Here is a 25,580-nt window from a genome sequence, read left to right as displayed (position 1 = left end):
TTGCACTCAATGCTGTGTAGAGCAATCCTGCACTCAGTGCTTTGGCTTTGGTCACTGGCAGTACCTGACGTGGGTCCAAGGCTCTGTGAGTCACCGGAGCCATTCGGGAGCTGTGCTGTGCCCACGGCCGACTCAGTGCTGGGCTGGGGCGGAACAGAGCTGCAGCTTGCTTGTATTCCTTGTGAACTTGCCCGAGGGATCCTGCACAAATCAGCAGAACGTCTAAAAACTGTTCCTGAACAGCACGTAGTCTTGTGCTTCTCGTTCCTTGGTTGGAGCAGCTCCAATGGCTCCGATCCCAACGCCTTCATCTGCAGTTCTCTGCTCCCCGCGGTGCTCTGTGGGCACAGCGCTGCTTCCCTGGGCCTGGAACGTGTCCCGTGTGTGGCATCCAGTGCCACCTCTGTGCTTCAGGCTTTTGCTCTAGCTGGGATTTTGTTAGTGCAGGTGATGGGACAGCAGTGCTGGGATAAAGCTGTGCAGGCTTTTGTCTCATCCAGTGCTTTTGTGCTCTGCTGAGGAGCTGAACTTGGAGCGGCGCTCACCCAGCGGTGCTGCACCCCCTGCCCAGCGCTTGCAGCTTCAGTGCTGCCTTCAGCCCAGCTCTGTTCCTGTAGCTACAGTGACACAGCTTGTATGTGAGCTGTGGTGGGGGACTGGGCAGCCCTGATTCCAGCAATCAGCCCCTTTTAATTACCTTTATTTCAGCGGTTTTATTCACGTTTCTTGTAGATAGAAACTATAGATGAGCCATGCCACGCGTGTTCTTTTAATATTAAAACAAGCTATTGAGTCACTTATGTCACTCAAATGTTTGGTAGTAACTTTTCACATATGCTTATATTCTGAAAATATGTCTGGAGTAAAACGTAGGGCTGCTTGTACTCATTTCATAGTATTAAAATGAAGAAAAAGTGAGGAGAACAGATGCTTGGAACTCGTTTTGCATAAGCATTGGCTGTGAGGGTGTTCTTAATGATGCCTCTTGTTTTATGTTTTTGTTCTGTTTTATGGCTTGAAGCCAACCCACGCTGAATTTTTTTTGGTAGGTTTCTGGGTAGAGAAAGGCAAATGTTACCGTGGAACTTTGCTCTGGTGTTCACCTATGGTCAGCATGCAGCCTGTTCCAGGAACGGGGGAGATTAATCAAAAGACAAATGAGACGTTTTTGTACCGGCACTTGACATTTCAACTCTTCTATGAAAAGAGTGGGCAGGAATTGCTGTCTGCGTCACTGAGTGGGAGTGGAGGGGAGAACTTCTAACTAATTGAATCAAACGCTGTGACATTTGTGTGATGAGTAATTGGTAAAAACTCGAAGCAGGTCGGGCTGCAGAGCACGTTGTTCTTATTGCTGCAACAGCAAGAGGTGCTTTTAAATGAGCATTTCTGCTGGCCATGTCAAGTGTGGCCCATGTTTTACTACTGTTTGGTTTTGGAAGGCACGAGTAAGCAGGACCTTGAGCTGAGGGCCCTCATCTCAGCACACAGGATGCATCTCACCGGTGATGTGTCGCATTGAACACAGGTGCCTGCCTGACCTCTCGGGGACTTGATTAAGAATGAGAAAGTGGATTAGTGAGTCTTAATGGGAGGCCAGCAAGCGTGCCTACAACTGTGAGGAGCCTTTCAAACTACTGAGAGAGAAGCTGGTAGCTTTGCAGTGCGGGTTGTTTGCTGTGCTCGTCTTCTAACGTGTTGCTTTGCTCTCTGACAGGACCCGTCGGGGCTCAGCCCCTGCTCATGGTGCCCAGGCGGCCTGGCTATGGCACCATGGGCAAGCCCATTAAACTGCTGGCCAACTGCTTCCAAGTTGAAATCCCAAAGATTGACGTCTACCTCTATGAGGTGGATATCAAACCAGATAAGTGTCCTCGGAGGGTGAACAGGTAAGAAAGTGACGTTTCTGAATTCTCTCGTTGCTGATGTTTTTAAGCAGGGAGGCGTACTGGAGCAAGTCGAGTCCCTGTGTAGCTTAGAACCTGAGATGGGTACAGAGGCTGCTCCAGGTTCTGGTTGGTTCAGTTGTGACCAGGTGCTGTAATGTGGGCACAGCTTTGTGACTGCTTCAGCAGCACCTCTGTCCTTCAGGGCATCAGAAATAGGGCATAGCTGGAGGCAGGGACTTTTCCTGGTAGAAATACTGGCTCTAAAGTGTTTCCATTAGCCGGCTGCGCTTGTTCTGGAGGATAACTGAGCACCCAGTGGTTCTTTTAAAGTGGCTCAGTGTGGTGCTGTGCCTGTTGCCAATGGAAAAACTTGAGTTTTAACACTTCTGTGATAGAGAAGCGCAAAGCGGAGAGTTTGACCTTCTCCAAGCTCCACCTGCAAGGTGCAGGAGCTGCCATGAGCCCTGCTGAAGAGGAAGCTGGTGTTTATTGTTGTGATGAAGTGTTTTAGGGTAATGTTGCCTGGTCAGGAAATGGCATATGAGTAAGCTTCTGCTTTGTGAGAGTGCTAGTTATGCTTCAGAAGGAAAATGTGTAATTTCTGTAGAATGAGGGAATTGCAGGGCATGAAGAGAGTCTGCAGTGCCACCGAAACACAAAGAATGTCCAAAGAATTCAAAACCTGAAGGCGTATTTCAGAGGTGCTGCAAAAGTCCCTTTGCAGGGGATGCGTGTGCTGCTTGTATCCAGAAGGCTTTTTTCATATGAAAAAGGAAACAAAACGCTTTCATCTCAAGTGCAAATTCAGTGCTTCCATCTATTTGCTGTAGGTTACTGCTTGCTTTATTGCTGTCAACACACGGAGAAGAAAACCGGCTGAATTGAACCGTGCACAAATCTGATCGTTTTTTACTTGGTTTTATTGTGAAATATTAAATAATTAACGACAGAGCAAAGACTTGGGACGCTTTGTTTTGTTTTGTTCTTATAAAATGTAAACAGAATCCAAGAGTTGTTAGTTGGAGAGCAGGTTGATATTATTAGGTATGCAGTGCAGTTAACTTCTGCCGCTGCCACGGCCTGGCATTGCTTCCAACTGTGGCCTTGTGCTGGGTTTTCCTAATTGTGTCTTTCCTCCCAGATCAGTGCATCTTTGCCTTGTATAGTAAAGGTGAGAGAGAGCCCTCAGTCATTTCTGGTACTTCCTGAAGCTATTTCACCAACAGCATTTTCTGGTTCTGAAGCATTGAGTTGGTCAAGGCTTTATTCTTTAGCGTAGATCTGTTAGCATAGCTGTGATGTGAGAAGGACCTTCTTGGAATATCAGCACGTTCCAGTATGAAACTTCCCTGCAGTCGTTTTCAGTGTCGATACCAACCTTTTTTCCAGGGAGGTGGTGGACTCGATGGTGCAGCATTTTAAAGTGACCATATTTGGGGACCGTCGACCAGTTTATGATGGGAAAAGAAGCCTTTATACAGCCAACCCACTTCCCGTGGCCACTACTGGGGTAAGATAAGTGGAGAAACAGATGGTACTTATTACAGCTTTTTAGAAAAGCAAAAGAAAACCCAGCTTAACTTTTGAGAGACGTTTAACGGATTGGAGGGGAGTTTTGAGCTATTGAGACTCGTTTCTTCCAACTTCTTCCATTTACTTTTCTAAGTTACACCCAAAAGCTTTCTTGAAACTATATTTTCTAAATACTGTATTGAAAAGTTGTTACTAAGTGCTTTTTTCCATAAGTGTTGTGGTCTTGTAGAAGTGTGGAGGGATCTAAGCACATTCAGACCTTTGGAAGCCAGCTCCAGAAAGCCAGGGACTTGAAGAACATGTTTTGTGCCCTCCTGCAGCACAGGGAAGAGTTTCACTGTGATTAATAGCCACGATGACAAAGTGAGCCATGTGTTTGAAACCACTGTTTAGAAAGCAAGTGTCTTGATCCCTTCTCTTAGGCTGGTCTCAAAAGCTGAGGCAACTTTCAGGTTATGTAGACTTCTTTCCCAGCTTTCCAGCTCAATAAATGCAAAGAAAATGGTTCTCTTCCAGCAGTGCCTCTTGTTTTGGGTGCTACATAGAGAGGGCAGGCTAGCAAACTCAAGAATTCAGCTGCTGCTATTGTTTTTTTGCCCACCCAGGTGGATTTGGATGTGACATTACCAGGAGAAGGTGGAAAAGATCGTCCCTTCAAAGTGTCAATAAAGTTTGTTTCTCGGGTGAGCTGGCACTTGCTGCATGAAGTTTTGACAGGAAGAACCTTGCCTGAGCCTCTGGAACTAGACAAACCTATCAGCACTAACCCTGTTCATGCTGTCGATGTGGTGCTACGACACCTGCCCTCCATGAAGTAGGTTCACTGTCTTCCTGCTGTCTGTCTTTACCTGAAGGATCCCCACTGGGACACCTTCATCCTGAAAAGAAAGAATGGTCATTCCCTCACACAGCTGATGAGCTGAGCTGGGGAGATAGAAGCTGATGATGCTTGTGTATTTCTGTAGATATTTAAGTTGCAGAGCAGGTGATACACTTGTTTGAAAACATCAAGAAGCAGGGGATGCTTGTATTAGGTCTGTGCTGAACTATGGAGAGCTTACAGTATGCTTAGCACTGCTCCCATGTTTTCTGTTCCAGTTGAGCCAAATCCCACTCATTTGGTGACTGTCTGAAAGCATGAGTCTTTTTATTTGATTGATATACCCATCAATGGTGCATGCTTCTTGTGATCTCAATGCATCATTGAGAGTAGATAGCTGTCCTAACCATGCCTGTTACTTTTGAAACATTGGGGGAGGCTGTATCAGTTTTGCTGTATTTGGGCAGTTGGGGTTCCTTTTTGGTTGCTGGCTGTAGCCAGCATGGTGGATTTGCACGGGTGGTTTTCATTGGGTGTAACTGGGAATGTTCTGATGTTCTCCAGCTACCCTAGATCCTGAGCTAAAGGCTGGAGATATGTAACAGCAGCCTGGAAAGCATTAGTTTCTGTATTTCTTTGTTACCACCACATTTTAATGCAGTATACACTGAGAGAAGTTTGCTTGTAAAATATGCAAAATGAGTGCAAGGATCAGCCCAGTGTGCTGCTGTAATGGAAATTATACTGTGCTGAAGTTGGAAATTGGAAAACAGAAGTTAACTTGCTGCTTGCAAAAAGAAGTAAATGTTTTGTCTACATTTAAAAACACTGCAATGCATTGAGAGCGCCGTTTAAATTTGACAGAGGTTCCTCGTGCACAGAATTGCAAACATCATAATATTTAGTTACAATCTTATGACAGAGATGTTTATCCTGTGTTTGGAAGGTGGTGTGTTAAGCTGTGCTCATCTTTTCCCCAGGTACACCCCTGTGGGCCGCTCCTTCTTCTCAGCTCCAGAAGGCTACGATCACCCCCTGGGGGGCGGCAGGGAGGTCTGGTTTGGGTTCCATCAGTCTGTGCGGCCTGCCATGTGGAAGATGATGCTCAACATTGATGGTGAGTTGAGATTCAGAGCTAAGAGTGGAGGTAAAGCTTCTCTCCAAGAATACGAGTCACCTTGGAATTCCATCAGCCTCAGCATTAAAAAGCACAGCAGTTATTCTTGGATGGCTTTTTCAGTCCTTTCTATGAATGAGACAGTCCAGAGCTTTGACTTCATTACGGCTTGATGACCTCACGTTGTGGTTTGAGGTTCTGAAGGTGATGTTTGTACCCCGCCACGTGCTTTTGTTGCTGCTGAAGCTCATGCAGGGTTCTTTACAGAGTGTTTCTCCATCACTTGTGTTGCTGTGGGAGCGCAGCCGCACGCTGCTGGTCTCTGGGTGTGAGCTGTGTGTGTTCATTCACTGATCAGCATCCGGAGGCGTTGGCTGGGCTGTGTCATGTAGGGCTGGCAGGCTGCTGGGGTGACGCATGTCTGAAGAATGTTGTGTTGCCTTAACACAGGGATGTGGTGGTTTTGGTGCAGGAGATCTGGGAGCTCAGCGAAGCGCTTGTCAGCTGTCCCGTGTTGCTGCTATTTAAGGTTTTAAAAGTATGGATTATATCTACCGTGTTGGGCTGTAGCTTGTGCCACATTCCTTACTAGAAGTTATTTCATCGCTTGCTTATAACTTCTCTAAGCAGATTGTGATCTTACTTCCATGGAACAAGTCAGCTGTTTTGTTTAAAAACATTATTGTCTCTTCATGTGATTTGGTTGCTGGTGTGCAGGATGGTAAGAGATGCTGGTAGACCAAAGGTTGCACTAATTACTATGCTAACCTAATTTGTGTGTAGTTAAAATAGTGCTCATGTGGCTAACAAATACTGTTTCAGTCCCTGGGCAGATCGTATCATTGATAACATCATATTGCATCTTGAATAGTCTCAGCTTTACACATTGAAAAGTCTTCAGCAGAGATGTGGGTGCTGGCTGTGCTTGTAGCTCAGAGTCTCTTCAGGACATGACAGCTCTCTAGAAATTAATGTTATTTGGAGAAAAACCTTTCCAAAACTCAGAAATGCAAAGCAGCTGTACGATGACGAAGCTGGAGACAGATGTGTCACTGTGGTTGTTGGAAGGAAGGCTCCTTAATCTGTTCTGAGGAATGAGTGCTGCTCAGCATTTTCTTGAGGGTTACTTGGAATCTGAAAAAAACATGCATTTATCTGCTGTTTCAGGGCATTCTGACTTTGGTTTTCTTGGTATTTTGTTCCTTTTAGTTTCTGCCACTGCCTTCTACAAAGCACAACCTGTGATTCAGTTTATGTGTGAAGTTCTTGACATTCACAACATTGATGAACAACCAAGACCTCTGACTGATTCTCATCGGGTAAAATTCACCAAAGAGATAAAGGGTGAGTAGAAATGGGTCTGTGCTGCCCTGCAGGGTCGTTCTAGGGGCTCGGTTTAACTGGAAACGCCCCTGGTCGTCACACATCAAAAGAGACCTGCACCTGCCAGGAGAACTGCAGTGCATCACATTAGTAATTCTAGTCCTGGATGAGGCAGTGTGGTTCTGCAGAAAGGAAAGGTGCAAAATGAGAGATGTTCCCATGGCTTGAAGAGAGGAAGGGGGAGCATTCGTCGCCTGGTTGGCGGTAGGCAGCTTTGCCTTGCTGGCTGCTAACCTTTTAGAAGCACTGAGGTTGTGGTGGTGTTGTGCTGTAGGTCTCCTGCTGTTTAAATGCTGAGGCAAAACGAACATTGATTTTGAAGCTAACTTAATTGATTCTTTGAAAGTATGCTGTTTGCAGAGACTTCTAATAACTGTTTGCTGTATGGAAAAACAAGTACTGCTTGATAACTTGCAGCTGAAGGCCAAATTCCATTCCAAAGGAATTGCATAAGCTACTGTTTAGCGTAGTTTCACTCCATATATGCTCCTTTGCTTTGCATTTTCCCATATCCTTCCATTCCAGTGTGATTTGCAGAGAGAGGTGCTTTGAAGGAGTTCAGCTCTTCAGAGCTCTGCTCTGGAACACTTGTTACTGATGAAAGCTTGGACTCTGCTGAAATACTGGCTGGCAGACAAATAGATCTCAGCTATATTTACAAAGCAGTATGCTCATGGAATAGCTGTTAGCTGGGGAGGGGAAACGTACCTTCTAGGACAGATGTGGTAGTCCAAACATGTCTCCTCCTTACACCCATCTTTGTTCATTCTGAGTGGCCAACAGCTGGAGAAGGAGACGCTGTCTCTTCTTAATCTTGGATGTCTGAGACACTTTGCTACCGCAGTCAGAGAATACGAAGAGGTTACCTTCACTCTTATTGATGTACTGCCTGGGAACTCCAGCCAAGATGTGATCATATATAGTGAAACAAACCCTGCCTTACAGAATTTGCAGCCTGTGTGTGCAGCTCGGTGGGAGGATGGTTCCTTCTGTAGTGCCACGGCAGATTGATGACAGAGCACTTGATGGGTTCCAGATACGCATTCACAGCCCTTTTCTACTTGACCACAGTGCTTCATGGCTCCTTTTCTGTGTTTTCTTTAATGCTGTGTTAGCTTAGTTGTAGTTTGTTTTCTGGTGATGCCTTCTGAGTGATGCTGGTGTTAAATGTTGTTGGGAATCAGTGAAGCACACTTAATGCTTCTTTGGGATGTCTGTGCACCAGGTAAGCTAAGGGTGACATCTGCTCCCTGGGACTTGGGGACCTGCTTTGATGGGTTTATTCATGGCGTGGCCCACAGTCCACACAAACCTGGACAGGACACATCACCCAGCTTTCTCAAAAGCCTCAACTGGTGGAGGGTAGGTGAAATAATTTGAGTGGCAGTGCTGTTTCCAACTGCCTTTTCTGCTGAGATGAGCTGCTGGGGTTGCTGTTGGCATTGACTGTGCATAGAGAGCAATGCCTGGGGTGCCAGTGAAAGTAAAGGAAGTTACAGACAGAGTATGGCGACAAGGCTAGCAAAAAGGAACAAGGAAAAGGAATCTGCTTTTGCCCTTTCAATTACTGTAAGTGCAGTTTTTAAGGGGAATGCAGCACTGAGAATGAGAACAAAAAAACCGTGGTAAAAACAGCCCTGTGTCTACCAGAGATTGGTCATGTTCCTGTTCAATGAAGCTGCCTTGAGGAGTTCAGGTGACATCGAACGCTCAGTGCTGTGCATTATGATGTGTTTTGGAGGAAAATACCTGATTAGTCAGAAGTCCACTTGTAATTTAAGAAAAGATGTGGAGAATGATGCCTCGTATTTCGCTATTTGAGCTCTGAACGTGTTGGGTTAGAATGCACTGCTTCATAAGAAACCTTGTGTCTCCTGTGCGAGTTGTTTTGTGGCTGTGACATCGGGTTTTTTGGTGCTTGTGTGCAGGTCTGAAGGTAGAAGTGACTCATTGTGGAACGATGAGACGGAAATACCGCGTTTGTAATGTGACCAGGAGGCCTGCAAGTCATCAAACGTAAGATGCTTTTTTGTCAGGGTGTAAGATGTGCAGAAGCTTAGCACTGAATATCTAATGGGATCTAATTTTATTCATTCTGGGAGTGCTAATAATTGCCAGCTAAGCTTTTCATAATTTTGATTGATGAAAACTTGTCTCTCTGCAGCTTTCCTTTACAGTTAGAAAATGGCCAGACTGTGGAGAGAACAGTAGCACAGTACTTCAGAGAGAAATACAACCTCCAGCTGAAGTATCCTCATCTGCCTTGCCTGCAAGTGGGACAGGAACAGAAACACACCTACCTGCCTTTAGAAGTGAGGAACTTATTCTGATATAAGTCAGCTCGTTATTTCAGGCAGTGTCTTTTTGCAGACGAAGTAATGCACTTTGCAGTGCAGGTGTGTTGCATATTTACAGATTCTTTATGTGCCCTTTGTTTTATTTCACTAACAACCACGTTTTTAAAGTGCTTGAACGATGGGAACTGAGGGAAAGCGTGCAGTTGCTTAAATGCTTTGGAGGTTTGTAGAATTCTCTAATGAATTCTCTGGTTCTAAATGCTCTGTATTAATGCTGCTGGTGTTTCCTCAAGGTATGTAACATTGTGGCTGGCCAGCGGTGTATCAAGAAGCTAACGGACAATCAGACATCAACTATGATAAAGGCCACAGCAAGGTCTGCTCCAGACAGGCAGGAGGAAATCAGCAGATTGGTGAGTTCTTCAATTTCTGTTTGGCTTGGTGCTGTTCAGCAATGGTTCTGAACCCCAGCCTGGCAACTCTTCTACAGGCCATAGCTGACTGCCTTACTGGCAAGCAGTGTCTTCATTTGTGGGGTTGAGGGTTTCCTGGGTCAGGGGCTTCTGGTCACACACTGACAAACCATTTTGTTGTAAGACATTCTTAAATTCTTCAGTCCAGCGTATTTCTTTCATTCCTTCCTCTTATCATTCTGGCACTATAAATTATTGCTATTTTGAAATTTGCTCAGTATCACCCAAGGGATCTGTATCAGAAAAGTGAATCTGGGTCTCCTGAGCCTCAGTCTTGTTTTTCAACTGTTGGACTGCTTTCCTCAGCACACGTTAAATGTTGTCACTCCGTGACTCCACTGTCTTCATCTCTTATGTATCTGCTGCTGAATTCACCCATCCCAGCAGTTTTCTCTTATTCAGAATGTAAGACTTAAGTATTTTTGGTTGAATATTCTGATAAACCGATTTGAAATGGTCTGATTTGGAGCTGACAAGTGAACCAACATTTTTCAATTAAAATAAGACTTCAGGAAAATACAGAAGACAAGAATGTGCAGTAATTGAAGGAGTTAAAGTGTTCTTATTTCAAAAGGAAAACGCTTTTTGATCTATGCAGCGAGCGAACGAAATGCTCTTGGATGAGCATAATGCAAGTGAGCCCCCAGAGTAACTGAGGGAACACAAAATCTCATCCAGTGTCTCATGGCAGTTGAGCAATCAGTGGTTGAATCGGAGCCTTTTCCAATGAGAAGAGAGATTGTAGGATGTTTCTGCTGCATTCCTACCAGGCTTTTAGAACAGAGCGGCTCCGATTTGTTGCACGAGTGACATTTGTGTAACGCAGGGAAACTCTTGCAGGTGAGAAGCGCGAATTACGACGCGGATCCGTTTGTTCAAGAGTTCCAGTTCAAGGTGCGGGACGAGATGGCCCACGTGACGGGGCGCGTGCTGCCCGCGCCGATGCTGCAGTACGGGGGACGGGTGAGCTCTGCACCTCTTCTTTTTGCCTCTGTGCCAAGGGCTGATGCGCGATTCCCAACGTGCGTCGGCTGTTTCAAGCCCTTCAGTTGCCTTGTGCAGAACAGGGAGCGGAGTTTAGATTGCAGGCTTTGTTTTCTCTTGTTCTGAAGCAGTAAATAGCACAGCTCCTTGCTCTCGCTCACGTGGATATTGCTGTGTTTCTTCTTCCTGCAGAACAGAACAGTGGCGACCCCAAGCCATGGAGTTTGGGACATGCGAGGGAAGCAATTCCACACCGGTGTTGAGATCAAAATGTGGGCTATCGCTTGTTTTGCAACGCAGAGACAATGCAGAGAAGAAATACTGAAGTAAGGCATGTCATAGTTCAGGCTTTGGGCTGCTTTTGTGATGAAACCATTTAGTGAAAACATGGATGTGAGAGATCTAATGATTTTGAACTGGCTTTAATCATCTCGGATGTTAAGGAAAGAATCCAACCTCCTTTCTGGAAGCTACAGCCAGAACACTGTTTGAGTCTTGTGATATTGCTGCTCTGTGTTTGCTTTCATTTAGTGTTATGAATGCAGTCCTAAAAGCCCCCAGATTTGCTGTTTTCCATTCTGACCTGTGTTGTATCAAAGCTGCCTGGCCTTCACACGAGTGCTTTAAAAATGCTACTTTGAAAGCTCTGTGAAATCCTTCTCATCATAGGAGTAACAGAGTTCTCCTACCTGTTTTTGCTTTGGTTGTTGTGTGCTATTGCCAATGCAAAAATCCAGTAAACTCCTTATCTGTAGGGGTTTTACAGACCAGCTGCGTAAGATCTCCAAGGACGCAGGGATGCCGATCCAGGGCCAGCCCTGTTTCTGTAAATATGCCCAGGGTGCAGACAGTGTGGAGCCCATGTTTCGGCACCTCAAGAACACCTATTCAGGGCTTCAGCTCATCATTGTCATCCTGCCAGGAAAAACACCGGTGTACGGTAAGGGAATCCCTTGGACTTCACCTGTTTGGTGAAGCATCGTTCAAACGTATGCATGGCGTGTCAGAAAACTGTTCTGGAGCATTCATTAGGCATAGGGAACCAGTGCTGTCTGAAGTTCAATTAGAAGCAAGTCTGAGCATTCAGCTAAATAGAAAGCTGTTCTACAGAGTATGTATGTCTCAACTGTTGTGATGTAAGCTAAGATCAAAATGTGGCAATAGTTCCAAATGGACTCAGTTTGTATCCTGATTTTGGTTTCACAGCGGAGGTGAAGCGTGTGGGAGATACACTGTTGGGAATGGCCACGCAGTGTGTTCAAGTCAAAAATGTCATTAAAACATCTCCACAGACCCTTTCAAACCTGTGCCTGAAGATCAATGTTAAATTAGGAGGAATCAATAACATCCTTGTACCTCACCAACGGTAAGAATCTGCGTGGAGATGTATTGGGGTTTTCTTTGATACATGGCACCCAGCATTTAACTGTAGCCAAAACTTACACTGAATTGTCCTTCTGGTACTATGTGATGTGAGCTAGAGTTGCATTTCTTCTTGTGTGGGCCCTGAATAGTTGTTGGCCTGGGAGCTAAGGCTCCTGTGTTTTTCCATGCTTGATCAGTATCAAAGACTTGAACAGCTGCAGTTCTGGAGGTGCTGAAATACTGTGTCAATTAGAAGCTTTCTGCAGGTTTAGGAGTCTGCCACACACCACAGGACTATCTGTTCTGATTAGTGTGCCAATGTGCTGTCAGCAAGGGCAGAAGTATACTGACAGCACCCTGCTTCTCTCACACTGTTAGGCTCAGCAGTTCATTCTTTGCACAGGTAATCTCTATGCTTGTGTTCCAGGTGCTTTGAAGCCCTCAGCGGGGTTTGGGTCTAAGCCATGCTCCCCTCTTTCTCACATGCTTTCTTCTGAAGAGTCTATCAGTCCTGAAGACAAGAAGTGCTGGTGGTCTCTAACTGTTGTTAGGAGCATATCAGTTCTTTAAGAGTGAACATACACACTAAGCAAGCCAGGCAAAAACTTCTGGAGTGCAAAGGTGTAGAAATTCTTCCCTGAGGATTCCTGAAAGAATGGAATTTGAGTTTAAGCTTGAAGGAGAAGTGCATGGAAGAATATCTTAAAGCAGTGGGAGATCGTGCTGGTCCTTGTCTCCTGTAAGCCAGACCAACGTGCGTGCTGCTGCGAGCGCAGCCATCTGTTGCAGGGCTGAGGTAGCACTGAAGTGTTGCTTAGCTGGCCTCCCAGCACCAGTGGAATCAAATGGTAGAATAATGGTTTCTGTAAGAGACTGCCCGCATTGTTAAGGTGCAGCTCTTTGGCTTCTCTCCCCTAGAATCATGCCTGCAGTTCAGTGGCAGTGTTTCGCAGTGACCGTTAGCGTTGTGGAAGTTTGCTTTCAGCACACAAAGATCTCATTGTTCAGGTCTGGCTGGAGTACCTGATAAGAAAGTCTCTCTGTGTCATGCAGCTGAAATAGAAACAAAGGCCCATTTGAGCACCAGCTGTTCATCTGCAAGTGTGACTTAGCACTTTTCTTTTTCTTTCTTTTTTTTTTGAAGACCTTCTGTGTTCCAGCAGCCAGTGATCTTTCTGGGAGCCGATGTCACTCACCCTCCTGCTGGAGATGGAAAGAAACCTTCCATAGCTGCTGTAAGTTCTATGAAATCAACGTTGTTCTTTCATCTCAGGTAAATGTTAGAACAGCAAATGCAACTCATGGCCTGTGTTTGTCAGGTGTCTTTCAGGATTATGCCCTCACTCTTGCTACACCTTTCCAGTGTTACAAAAAATAGTGTCTTTAAAAGAAAAATAGTGCTTGATACTTTGTGCTCAGAGCGTTTTGATTTTTAAATCAAGGCAATCATGTTAAATAGAATGCTTTTGCAGAAGTAATATGAAGGAATTAATACTGCTTGATGATGTTAGGGTGTTTTGTGTAGATTTGAACTGGCTGCTTTTAATCGTGCAACGTTCTCCCAAAGGTTGTAGGCAGTATGGATGCTCATCCAAGCCGCTACTGTGCCACGGTGAGAGTTCAGCGGCCCAGGCAGGAGATCATCCAAGACCTGGCCTCCATGGTGAGGGAGCTTCTCATCCAGTTCTACAAGTCAACGCGCTTCAAGCCCACGCGTATCATCTTCTATAGGGATGGGGTCTCTGAAGGACAGTTCCGACAGGTTGGTTCATTTGTGAGCTGTCTGAAACACTGCATTGCTGCCCTCCTGTTGGAATGAGCTGCACTGCTGCTTTTGTGCTGAGGTACCACAAAAGATTGAGCCTTTTTAGGAGAGTTTCTTAAGCGTGTTGGGTAAGGGAAGTTGCCATTTCCTTGTTGTCTAGGAAGAGCAACTCTTACTCTTGGGAAACAATATATTTCTCAGTGCTTCCTGAGCTCAATAATTGTGTGGCACAGCTGAACTTAGTGTTAACTGCAAACTGTTAATTAGGTGCTTTGTGTAGAATATAATGTGAGGAAAACCTGTTCTGTTCTTGTGCTTCTAGGTTTTGTACTATGAACTGCTAGCAATTAGAGAAGCCTGCATCAGTTTGGAGAAGGATTACCAGCCTGGAATAACCTATATTGTGGTGCAGAAACGACATCATACACGGTTGTTCTGTGCTGACAGAACAGAAAGGGTAATCATTGTCCTGCTCAGTACAAGCTTGGTGTCAGTACTTGTGCTGCTAGACAAAATGTTAGCATGGGCTTCACTGCCAGTCTGATTCTGTTTGCTTTTGGGGAATATGTTGAATTGATTGGCACAAATTGTGGCACCAAATTGAAAAATCAGTGACCTTAAATACATTAAAAACAAAAACAACCACCATCAGGCTTTGTCACAGTACCCATGTGCACGATATATGTGCAGCTCTTCTGGCTTTCTGAGATTCTGGGTGCAATATTCTGCGTTGCAGTGGTGAAAAGCCATGCAGTGTCCACGTCAGACATCCCAGGTTGCTGTGTTGGCACATTGCAAACAAAGCTGAGGCAGTTCATTCACTGAAGTGCTGTGTGTATTGAATAGGAGCCTGTGTTGTTATTTACAGTTAAAGTGTAGAAGTTGTTAGCTGCAGTTTTTAACAAAACTTCTGTTTAGGTTGGACGAAGTGGCAATATCCCAGCTGGAACAACTGTAGATACAGACATTACACATCCATATGAGTTTGATTTTTACCTCTGCAGTCATGCTGGAATACAGGTATAATTGTTATCTTGTAAGTAAATGTGGATTTAGAACATAGAGATGTAAATGTATTGTTATAGCAAGCTAGAAGTGAGTCTTAGCTAAATAGAGTAAATCTGTATGTGTGTATATATGTGTATTTTAAATTATGAATGTTAAAAAGTGTTTGGTGTGGATAAAATACAAGTATTGCCATAACTTGGTTGTGCTGTAAGGTTCAGCTCCAGTGTATAACATCCCCTGGGGGAGAAGCAGGGGGAAGATGAGCACTCATTTATTTCAGAGCAGTGTCTTCCAAGGAAACTGCATGGCAGTTTGCTGGAGAACTTCTAAGAGTTCCTAAGAGCTGCACTCAGCATTCAGTGGCTGTTGTGGTCTGTTGGGAAATGTGAGGGTGGTGGTAAAAACCAGCGTGCTGATCAGTTTAGTCATGTTGGAAGCAGGTTTCAGTTGTGAAGGGTTATTTAGAAGGCGTGTGGTTTTCTTTTTCCCAAGCAAGGCTAATTGAAATAACATCATATGAACATTAGACTCTTTTAATCTCTGTGATACATTTATTGCTGACATAATCCGGAAACTTCTTTGGCTGCTGTTACTTAGGAATTCAGACTAGAGAGTCTGGCCTTTTCTGAACTTAAACATCTGACTTGATTGCAGGGAGAGTCAAAAAAGAAAGATAAGTGAACCGATGTTCCCTTCTTCTTAGGGTACCAGCCGTCCCTCACACTATCACGTTTTGTGGGATGATAACTGCTTTACTGCAGATGAACTGCAGCTGCTGACTTACCAGCTCTGCCACACATACGTGCGCTGCACGCGGTCAGTTTCTATACCTGCACCAGCCTATTATGCTCACCTGGTAGCATTCAGAGCACGGTACCATCTTGTGGACAAAGAGCATGACAGGTAAAGAGAAATACGTGTCCTTAAACGTGTGTCCTTGTTGGTTGTCAGGCATAAAGCCATTTCACTGTTCATTTTGCAGTTGATTCTTGTAACCTTGGCAGCTAGGCTTTAAGATGCTCATTCCTGACATCAAGGCTGTGGCTGGTGAGGGTGGATTGGTGTTTTCTGCTGAATAACACCTGGATTACAAGAACGAAGTTCAGCTTCATTAAGTATTGTTCCGGCATCTCCGTGGTGTGAAGGAATCCAACACACGTTTGGCTTTTTGCTTTAGAGTCAAAGCATTCGTCAGTGAAACAGATGTGAAGTGCCTCACGTTTCTCTGGCTCTGCTTTGGATGTCAGAATTATTTGATAACGTTAAGGCCATCAGTTTGTTTGCAGGGGGGGTTTTCTGGACAAATCAAGGAGCTGAGGGGAAGGGGTTTCTGTTGTTAGCTGTTCTTATCTGTTACTCTGCAGCCTTCAGGCTTTCTGTTGATATTGCCACCTTCCCCTCCTGCGTGGCGAAGGGATGCAGAGTTAAATCCCAATTAACACAGTGCACAGCTCCTCTCGTCTTACTTTCTCCCGTTTTCTTGCAGTGCTGAAGGAAGCCACGTTTCAGGACAGAGCAATGGCAGAGACCCACAGGCCCTGGCGAAGGCTGTACAGATTCACCAAGACACCTTACGCACGATGTACTTCGCTTAAGTCAGTAACAGGGGAGCGTGCTCGCCGCGAGGAAGAACTGACAAATTAAGCCACATACAATGTATGTTTCCAGTGGGGTTGGTTTATGGGGTGCGCCTCCCATCGTGCAGGGGCGAGAGGCTGACCCTTAAATTGACACAAGGAAGATTGTTTACTTCACCGAGGAACACAGCACTATTATGCAATATGAAACCAGCCAACTGCTTTTGTGGCGCGGTCTCCTGTAGGAAGCACCGCCATCATTTTCCTCCTTCTGTTTAATTTCTCCTAGTTTAACCCTCTTCTGCCTTTACCTCAAGTTGCTCGGCAGCACAACTCTCTTTGCAAAAAAAAATAATTAATAATAATTAAAAAAAAAAACAAAGGATGGTGTAATTTGAGAAAAGCAACCTGTATAAGAACAGTCACAGTGATTCTTTGGGAGAGAAAAGTGTGCAAAAAGTCTTGTTTCGCCCAGTTGAGGAATCTTTCTCTCAGTGTTGCCATCAGCATTCGAATGCGACCATATCTGAGTACATCTGAATGTACAGCACTAAGTAGAGAGAAAATGGAGGGGAGGGAAGATGTTTTGCACACTGATCCAATCATTTGAACATAGTTTAGCCAACTGCTGCCTTTCTTCACAGCTTTGGAGTCCTCAGCTCCAACAGTTCCCTTTTAGAAGCAAACAAAGCTAGCGGTGTTACTGCAGGCAGTGGTGATCCCAACTGTTCTTGCTCCCTGGTGACTTTACTAAAGCTGCTGTTTTACCTAGTCCAAAAGTTTCAATTACTTTCTATCTGGCAAGTCAAATATCGTGAAGCTTCATGTGAGGTTGGGCGTCCCAAGCTTTATGGGATGGCTGCAGCAAACACCAGAACTGAAACTTTAGAGCTAAGGTCGTCTTGACAAAAGAAAAATGCTAGTTTACTTGCTGCCTCTCACACCTTAATGTGATTTCATACGTACGTGTTTTTGAAGTTTAGCTTCCTTTGTTTCCTTTATATTTATTAGAGTAATAATAATGCTTTAATTTAATTATTACAGAACATATGGTCAACATCAACTTTTATTTTTTAGAAATGTAACCATGTTTATTTTTAAAGAACTGACAACTTGTTTTTGCTATCTTTTAGTGCAATAAGCGTTCGAAAAGAGAACTGTGTCCATTGAGCTGTACCACAGCCGTGTTTGTACCGCTGGCTGTGGCGGAATGGACGCCTCCGGTTTTAAAAGGACAAAGTCAAAGCCTTAATTTTGAAAGGAAAGTTTTATAGTCAGAAGGAATCTCGGATTTTCCTTTTTTAAATCAAAAAGTAGCAAAAATGCTTCTGGATCTCTGCAGGCTTCAGCGCTCGCTGCCGTGGTTTGGTTTAACAAAGGAACCGGCCGTATTTTTGGCTTTGAGACGTGGAAGATATTTGAAGTAAACAAACAGATTTTTTTATTGAGCTCTGAGTTTTTACATGCTTAATTAAACCTGTTTGACATCAATAAAAGGTCTGGAGTTATTAAAAGTTTTTAGGCTTTTTTCCTCTTTGATAACGACTTTCCTTTTAAAATTAAGTTATTGGTAACTTCATTTCACTTTGCAAATAAAAAGAGGGCTGGGATAGTTCTACCTTTAAGTCACTGAAATGTGAAGCAAACAAACGGGACTCTTTCATTCCACTTTAAAGGCAACCCAACGTTAAGATGTCAGAGATGAGCATTTATTCTGCGAGGGGCCTGGGAAGTTTTGCACTTTGTAAACTCGTGAACTGCGTTTTTTGACTGTTTTTTATTTGCACTGGTTCATAGTATATATACTGCAGATCGTTTCTATGGGCATTGCTGTTATCCCAGCCCTTCTGAACCCCACCTGCTCTCCACATGAAAACCAGAGGGTCGCTAAAGCAGCTTTATCTCCCGGCGTTCTCACCGAACGCTGTTTGCCAATATTCTGTGTTTTGAGCCTAAAATCTGAGCCCGTTTCGCTTCAGCAGGCATGACTCTGCCCATCTCTTCTGCCAGAACACAAAGTACTGTATTTGTGCGTCTGTGTGTCGTCCTGCAGTGTGTGTAGTGCTGTCACAACGCTGTCTCGCAGAGCTCTGCTCGGCGGTTGGCGCGTAGGCATTGCTTCATCTCCCAGCACCAAGGAAGGGAACGTCAAGATTAACCTTGTGAGCATTGCACTGGAAAAGTCCTGAGGTGGGCAGCTGTTGGGGAGCACTGGGGGGCGGTGGGGCTGGGCTTTGCCCTGAGCCCCCATTGGGCTGAGCTCCAGGATGGCTCAGCTCTGCTCCAGGTGCCCACAGCGCCCCAAGGCAGAGCTGCAGGGAGGTGGTGCTGCAGTTGTTGCAGCAAGGAGGGCTCCGATCAGCCTCTGAAACGTTGCCCTCAGTTGGGGGCCTGCTACCTCTGCCTTGGAAGAGCTCTAGCTGGCAGTTCTGTTAATACAAGGTTCAGGTTAGGCTTTTTACAGAAAGCTAACGTTTAAAGAGGAGTAGAGATTTATAAAGCAACTGTTTTACAAAGCCTTCTTGTGGATTTCTGGCGTCAAGATGAAAATTCCTTTTCAAAAAGTCTTTTGATGCTCCTTGCAGAGATGCTGTGCCCTTCTCACCCTGCCCACGCTCAGTGACTGGGAGCCGAGAGGCCTTTGGCTTTCAACTCTCACCAAAAAACAAAGAGACTTCATTGGGAAGGTGACTTTAGATGCCAGCTCGACAGCTGCTGTGCCTGGTTTTCATGTGAAGAGTACGTGGAAGCTTGAATCTCTCTTCTTGGTTTTGCAAATATCTACGTAAAGTGCCGATACTTATTTGTATTACAATATCAACTTACTGGCGTTGTGAGGGCCACACATTTATGATGCTGTAGCTGCTATATTTATTTAAATGGAGATGGACAATTACTGCACTAAGGAATGAGGAGATAAGCAAGGAATCAAGGTTAGTTAGATATCTTGGGGTTTTTTTTTTTGGGTTTTTTTTTTCTGAAAGAGAATTAATGGTGTGAAATATCAAGTGTAACAAAGGGTGCTGTCATTTTAACTGAGATTAAATAGCCAGATATTCTTCCTTTGTTTAAAAACATATATATTTTGATGTTTGCAGTTTGGGGGTGGGGGGTCGGGATAAATGGTACCTCATCTGTGGTGGCAGTTTCCGGTATATTTTCAGAGTATATGGATTTCTTTTATTTTTGTACCTGCTCTCCTTTTAAAAAAGACAAAAAAGAACAAAAAAAAAGACAAAAAAAAAACAAAAAAAAGAAAAACAAAAAAAAAACAAACAACACAATCTCAAATTTTATGTGCTGTGTGTGGGGGGGGGGGGAAAATGTCGAGCTGCTCCCCAGGTCCCCTTTCTCTCTGGGAGCCCAGGGCTGCGCTTCTCCTCCTCCCTTTGCAGACACGCTGGCCTCGTGCACTGCCCAGCTGGGTGCGTGGCTCCCGCCCTGCAGACGCTGTACCAGTTCACCAAGACCTCGTTTGTACTCAAAGTGCCACTTGCTGGTGGGAGCTGCAGTGCTGGTACTGTGCCAAAGGCGGGCTGTGCCGAGCCCTGCAGCGAGCACTGGGAGCTGAGAGGGAGCAGAGCGTTGCACAGAGCATTGCTAGGAGGTGTGCTGACATTGCTAGGAGGTGCGTTAACATGCTGGCACAGAGCATTGCTAGGAGGTGTGTTAATGTACTGGCAGAGCGACTGACCCCATGCAGGGGGCTTCTGAGGGTGCTTCAGCTGTGGCCGTTTTACTCAGGATTGCTGTGTTACTGTTCAATGTGTGATTTGGTTGAACGTGTCCAAAAGTTGTTTCTGTAGGGGTTCGTTCTGGCATCCTTCTGGAAGTTTGGCCTTAGAAATGGTTTTTCTGGAGTGAGGTGGGTTTCTGAAAGCTGTCGGTCAAATTATTTCTAGGTGCCATTGGTCCTAAACCAGTTTTGCTTTGTGTACCGAATTCTGTCCTTTACAATGCTCAGTGTAAGGCACCAGGTACCTTCTGTACAAATTCCAGCTACAAATACTGGCTTTTTCCTAGCCTGGAAGTTTGCTCTGTTGAAACTCGGAGCTCAGCCTGCCCTTCAAACAGCTTGAGGCCTTTTTTCTTTCTCAATATTCCCTTCCCATCTTGTCCTCTTGTCATATTCTCCCAGTTTTGTGAGTTGAGGGTTTAGGACCTTCCTCCGAGCACTTTTATAACCTAGGAACCCAAAGCTCTGCTGCCGTACCTTGCAGTTATCCATTCCATTTTCAGAGCTGCCGTCCAAACGGCCGTCCCTGTCCCTTCAGTGCTGTGGAGTTCTGCTGCTGATGGCTTGATTGAATCTGGTGGAAAAAATCCATAGGGATGTGAAAGGGAAGGATCCCAGTCTCTCCTTTCCCTACCCAAAGATGGTACTTTACATTGATATTGAGTGTTAGGACGCTCGTCTTGTCTTGGCACATGTTTAATTAAGACATCACCTAGCTAATTGACTCGTTGTGACCTGGAACCGTAGAGGTTAGAGCTTGAGCTAATTGCTGCTTGCTGCTAGCAAGAAGTTGTGTGTATTTCAGTAGCTGAGTTACAAACAGATTGGGGTCCTGCACTTCGCCTCCTGGGCAGAGCCCCAAGAAGCCTCATCTCTGTAACACTAAAACAACGTTTGTCCCTCAGTAGGCAGTGTGTGCAGAAGGGCAGGGGCTGCAGGGGAGGACATCGAAGCCTCGGTACTGCAGAAACATGTCCTGCCTGCCCTGGCCTTTCTGGCTCTGTCTGAGGTCCCCCCTCACCTAACACGGGTAGTTACCATAGGGTCCTTCAACAACAGAGTGGTTCTGTTTAAAATTTGGAGTGAATATTTTATTTTTGAGCAAGACAGTCCTCAGAAAGTGCCTTTGTAGAAGACGGTGCTGTAGATTTTATTTTCCAGTTGTACGTGGCTGAACATTTAAGGTAAATAACTGTAAATGCCAAGTGTCTGACGGTACCTGTAGGTACTTTAGGCATCAGGTCTCTGAGTCAGGACCAAGCATAACCAGGATGGTGGTTTCCTTTGGAGGGAAAGGCATTGGGGAGCAATCACCAAACGCTGCTGGGGAGGAGCAGCTCGGATGGAAGGTCTGTCTCCCAGGCATTACAAAGTCCCAAGGACAAAGCAGACGAGCTGAGCGCTGTCTGGTGATGCAGGGATGGTCAGTGCTGCAAGCAGGCGTCCTGTGGGTTGTGTTCTAACAGTGTGTATTTGTGCTTGGGACTTGTCATTCCTAGCTGGGAGAGAGATGCTGTGGGCCCTGCCCAGAGGGCTGGCAGTGCTGTGGGTCCATGGTGAGCATTGCTTCCATTGGGAAAGGCTGTCAGCTAGACTATTAGCCACTGCACCTCAGTAACCTCGTAATGCTGCGTTAATAATAGCAAAGTTCTGCTTTGATGGCACTGCTGTGTGCTTGCACATGTCTGCAAAAATGCCCTCTTTCACTTTTGTAACGCTCTCTGTTGCAGTTACCTGCCTGCTCCTTGGGGAGCCATGTCCTTCTTGGGGTGCTTCTGTGTGTAGCTGTGTGTCCCATCTGCCTGTTGCTGCTGGCTGCTCTTTTTAGGTGCAAAACGTTTCTGAATGGTTGTTTTTTTTTTTTCCTTTTCTGAAGTCAGCTCGACTCTTTAAGATGCATTTGAGAAGAGAACAAACAGAACAACTCAGTAGACAGGCTGCTGTGTGGGGTGCTTTGGTTTCACGTTGGCCGTTAAAATGAATTTGTGTTGACTTCAATCACTGTTGATGCAGTGTTGGGCGCTGCAGATGTCAGGATGGTTTTCAGTATCAGCTGAAGCATAAGATTCTGCTTCCCTTGGGAGCAGCAGTGCTGCAGGCACACACTTGTACCCAGGCGTTTCCTAGGAGCGAGCAGAGCTGCTTCACGTCTGTTGAGCAGAACAGGAGCCATGAAACGTTTGGGTTTGCAGTGCTGGGGCTGCGACACCGCTGTGCTTCACATCCATGGCAGAGCTGCTGTGCACAGAGCTGCACACAGAGCATCGCTTCTGGCTGAAGTTAAAGGCAGCAGTTCCTTTTTGTTCAGCAGCTTTGTTTTAGAGCAGCACTCAGTGCTGCTGCCGTAGTGTTTAAGCTTTGCAGTGGTTTGTTCCTGATTTCTGACTGCTGTTAGGCTGGGGTTTAGAAAGCATTTTGTCAGCCTGGGTTCTGAATCTTTTAGACTAAAAAGGGCCAAAAATCTCGTTCCATCAGCTTGTTTGCAGCAATGCTCTCCATCTCTTCCCCTGCCTATGAACCAGATTATTTTCTATCTGTGCTTAGCCAGTGCTGAAGCTGTTGAGAAGTGCATGTTCCTATCTCCTCTTTCTCTACGTTACAGATGTGATCAGAAGCAATGGAAGGGCAGAGCTGTGTCTGAGGGTTCCTGCTGGGTGCAGATCCCTGCTGAGGTGGGCTGTAGCACATGAGGGTTAACTGCAGTAGCAATGTCTGTGTGCTGCAGGGTGTGATGCAGTTCAGCTGGGTGCTTTAACACGAGCCAGTTGCTGAAGGTGTAAATACTGAAGAGGCAAACTTGTTGGAAACGGCATCATTCCTCCTGGCAAGGTTTATAATCAATGCTACTCATAGTAAATGGTGCTGTGCTGGGGTTAATCTGAAGCTGAAATGACTCAGCTGTGTGTTTTATGAAGAGGAGGAGAGGAGGTGCTGACTGTGCTGTCAAACCAGTAGTAAAAAGCTGGGAAGGCAGGAGGGAGAGCTGACTGTGCTGAAAAGCTCCAATGCTGCTGGGGCCATCTGAACTTGTCCCTTTGCACCCACAGTTTACTCCAGCACCCACCAGTAACTACTGCAAAAACTGAGAGATGAGCAGAGAGGTTTTTTCCTGTCTGTTGGTAAGCAGGAGTGCCTGCTCACCTCCACAGCCGTGCTGAGCAGCAGCAGCAGCACCTGCGACAGCCGTGCATTCGATCCCATCTTCTGTGTGCTCTGAATCCCAAAGCAGCCTTTCCTGGTTCAAAACAGAGATTCAGGAGGTGGGTGATGTTCCAAACAGCAGAGCCATGGGTTCTGTGAGCAGTGTGTGGCCCCTTTACAAAGCACAGACGCTCCAATGATTTCTGGCTGCAGTCTTTGGGCGGTTGGTACAGCAGCTGCTGAAGGAGCTCCCATGTTAGCTGTGGTGTCCTGGGCTGCTTGGGTCAGACTTGAACTCGTTGAGAGCAAGCATGTGCCTTTTTCTGATCCGAGACAGAAGCTGGAGGAGCTGGCAGCGCTGCTTGACAGTGGGGTCAGTGCTCTTGAGCTGCTTGAGGCTTGGTCAGGACGGAGTCGGTTTGGTGTTGAGTTGCTTAAAGGGAGCCCTGAATTATTTGTGAATGTAGCTACCCAGAGAGAAGAAGCTTTAAAGTGAATGGTTTCTGGAGAGTAATGTCATCAAACATATTTGGTGGTAGAGTTGGTTTTTTTCTTAAATGAAATTGAACACTGATACGTTTCTCCATAGAGAGCCATTAATTCTGCCTTTATCTGAATGTTGCCTGTCCCATAACGTCTCTGCTGTGCTCCTGCAGCTTCCCTGCTGGCTGTAAGGACCTGAGGAACGTTGTTGGGAAGTGGGAACGTGGTGCTGAGGGCTGAACATCACTGCAGGTGGCTTTAAGGAGCGGCCTGCCAGCAGCTGAAGGTGCTGAGTCTGGGATAGGATGTGAGGCAGCGGGGTGCTGAGAAATGAGAATTGAGCCTCTCCTTTCACATCCAGCTATTCAGCAAAGGCTGCTGGCTGCCTCAGGTGCTGCTTCAGGCTCCAGGCTGTGCGTGTGGATTGTCAGAGAACAACAGAAGAGCTTTTCGAGGTGTTTGCTGCACGTTGAGGTACTGCAGGGTTCCCAGCCGGCAGCTCTGGCATCGGCGCTGGCTGTGAGATGGGTTCCCTCCCTGATTTCAGGGAATTGATTTTTGCTTTCTGCCCTATCTGGAACACACACAGGATGCCGTGCGCTGCCTTACGAGAGCTCAGCTGTGTGTTGTGAGCATCAGCCGTGCTGTGAAGTGCTCCATTCCTGGTACAAACCCCTGCGCCTTCCTGCCAGTGGCTGTTTGCAGTCTGTCCATCTGACACAGCCTGTGCCCTCGCCTTTATCTCAGCACCGCTGGCCCAAGGAGCTCCTTGGGCTCGGTCCCACTGTGTGCTGCTTTCTATGAGCTTTTTTTGCAAATTAGGGATGAGTTGATTCAAATAAAAGGTTTCCTTTACATTGCTGAGAATCTCAGAGGTCTCTCAAACGCATTTAGCAGCTGAAAAATGAGTTCCTACTGTAAGGCTCTCCAACAACATGGAGAAATGCGATTATCTTGAGATGATCTCACCTGAATCGTGGGTCCACAACCAATTTTGGTACAGCTGTGCGAAAATTAGGCATTAAAATAGTTACTAATCACCTTTCATAGTGCTAACACTTGCAAATCTCTTGAGTGCATTCGGAAAGTTTATTTGGGCGTCTCACAGGTTAGTGCTTGCTCCGCTGGCCCAGCAATACCAATGGAGCAGTGCTACAGCTGAGGAGCCTTTGGTGTTTGGAGCACGCCAGCAGAGCAGTGTTTGTGTGCAGGGGAGAACGGGGCGCCCAGCAGAGCCGCTGCGTGGGGCTGAGATGAAATCTGGCTGCTGGCAATTTGCACACAACTGCCTTCCTCAGGGCTCTGGTTGTGTGCATCGCGGCCTCCTGTGGCTGTAGCTTTCGGTTTCCTTCGGCTTTGATTTCTGCTCCTCAGCAGAGCGCTGCCTTTCCTGCCCTTGTCAGTGTTCAATCTGTTGAATCTCGCCTTGAGAAAACTCCACCTTGTTTTCCTGTAGGTAAACCTGCTTCTAGACAGCTGCGTTTCTGCTCTGTTCCACAGGCAATCCTGCAAAGCCTCAGCGCAGCAACAGCAGCTGCAGAATGGGTGCTCAGTGATCAGCTGTGAGCAGAGGCACCGTGGGGCCTCGCCATGCAGCTCTCCTGTCCGTGCCGTTTCCTCCTTTGCTGTGAGCAGTTAGGCTTCCCCAGGTGCATGAAATTGGTGGAGAAATGGCACTGCTGCTTGTTTCTTTGGGGAGGGAGGGGGGAGAATTCATCTGTCAGAATGCACTGAGGCATCAGATCATAGATCAGGATGTTGTCATTGAGAGGCATCGCCTGAAGCTTTCATTGTGACTGGTGATGAGCCAGTTCTGACTGTTGGAACATCTCTGGTGGCAGCGTGTGCCACAAGCATTGCTGTGCAGGAGGCTGCGGGGAGCAGCATTGTGCAAATACACCCTTTGCATATTTACCACCACCTGTTCATAATGACAAACAAAACTGTTGTGCTGTTTGGGATTCCTTCTCAGAATAAAGTTCTAATAAACGAAGCCGGTTGCGTTGCGA

The 25,580-nt window shown here is 46.0% G+C and overlaps 1 protein-coding gene across 1 annotated transcript in view; it reads left to right on the top strand.

Moving 5' to 3' along the window:
* AGO3 (argonaute RISC catalytic component 3) overlaps nucleotides 1–25,564 on the top strand; it is a 29,771-nt gene extending 4,207 nt beyond the window's left edge. The window contains exons 2-19 of the mRNA XM_048969221.1: nucleotides 1,718–1,889; nucleotides 3,279–3,399; nucleotides 4,028–4,236; nucleotides 5,223–5,359; nucleotides 6,569–6,703; nucleotides 8,671–8,758; nucleotides 8,907–9,054; nucleotides 9,333–9,452; nucleotides 10,353–10,475; nucleotides 10,689–10,822; nucleotides 11,252–11,436; nucleotides 11,703–11,862; nucleotides 13,006–13,096; nucleotides 13,429–13,623; nucleotides 13,949–14,083; nucleotides 14,545–14,646; nucleotides 15,338–15,537; nucleotides 16,121–25,564. Coding sequence (XP_048825178.1) covers nucleotides 1,718–1,889; nucleotides 3,279–3,399; nucleotides 4,028–4,236; nucleotides 5,223–5,359; nucleotides 6,569–6,703; nucleotides 8,671–8,758; nucleotides 8,907–9,054; nucleotides 9,333–9,452; nucleotides 10,353–10,475; nucleotides 10,689–10,822; nucleotides 11,252–11,436; nucleotides 11,703–11,862; nucleotides 13,006–13,096; nucleotides 13,429–13,623; nucleotides 13,949–14,083; nucleotides 14,545–14,646; nucleotides 15,338–15,537; nucleotides 16,121–16,229 — 2,564 coding nt within the window. The 3' untranslated portion in view covers nucleotides 16,230–25,564. The remainder of the gene's footprint in view (nucleotides 1–1,717; nucleotides 1,890–3,278; nucleotides 3,400–4,027; nucleotides 4,237–5,222; nucleotides 5,360–6,568; nucleotides 6,704–8,670; nucleotides 8,759–8,906; nucleotides 9,055–9,332; nucleotides 9,453–10,352; nucleotides 10,476–10,688; nucleotides 10,823–11,251; nucleotides 11,437–11,702; nucleotides 11,863–13,005; nucleotides 13,097–13,428; nucleotides 13,624–13,948; nucleotides 14,084–14,544; nucleotides 14,647–15,337; nucleotides 15,538–16,120) is intronic.
* Nucleotides 25,565–25,580: the final 16 nt, after the last annotated feature.

This window comes from Lagopus muta, chromosome 23 (genome assembly GCF_023343835.1).
Source record: "Lagopus muta isolate bLagMut1 chromosome 23, bLagMut1 primary, whole genome shotgun sequence".
Lineage (NCBI taxonomy): Eukaryota > Metazoa > Chordata > Aves > Galliformes > Phasianidae > Lagopus > Lagopus muta.
This window is presented reverse-complemented; position numbering and strand designations above follow the sequence as displayed.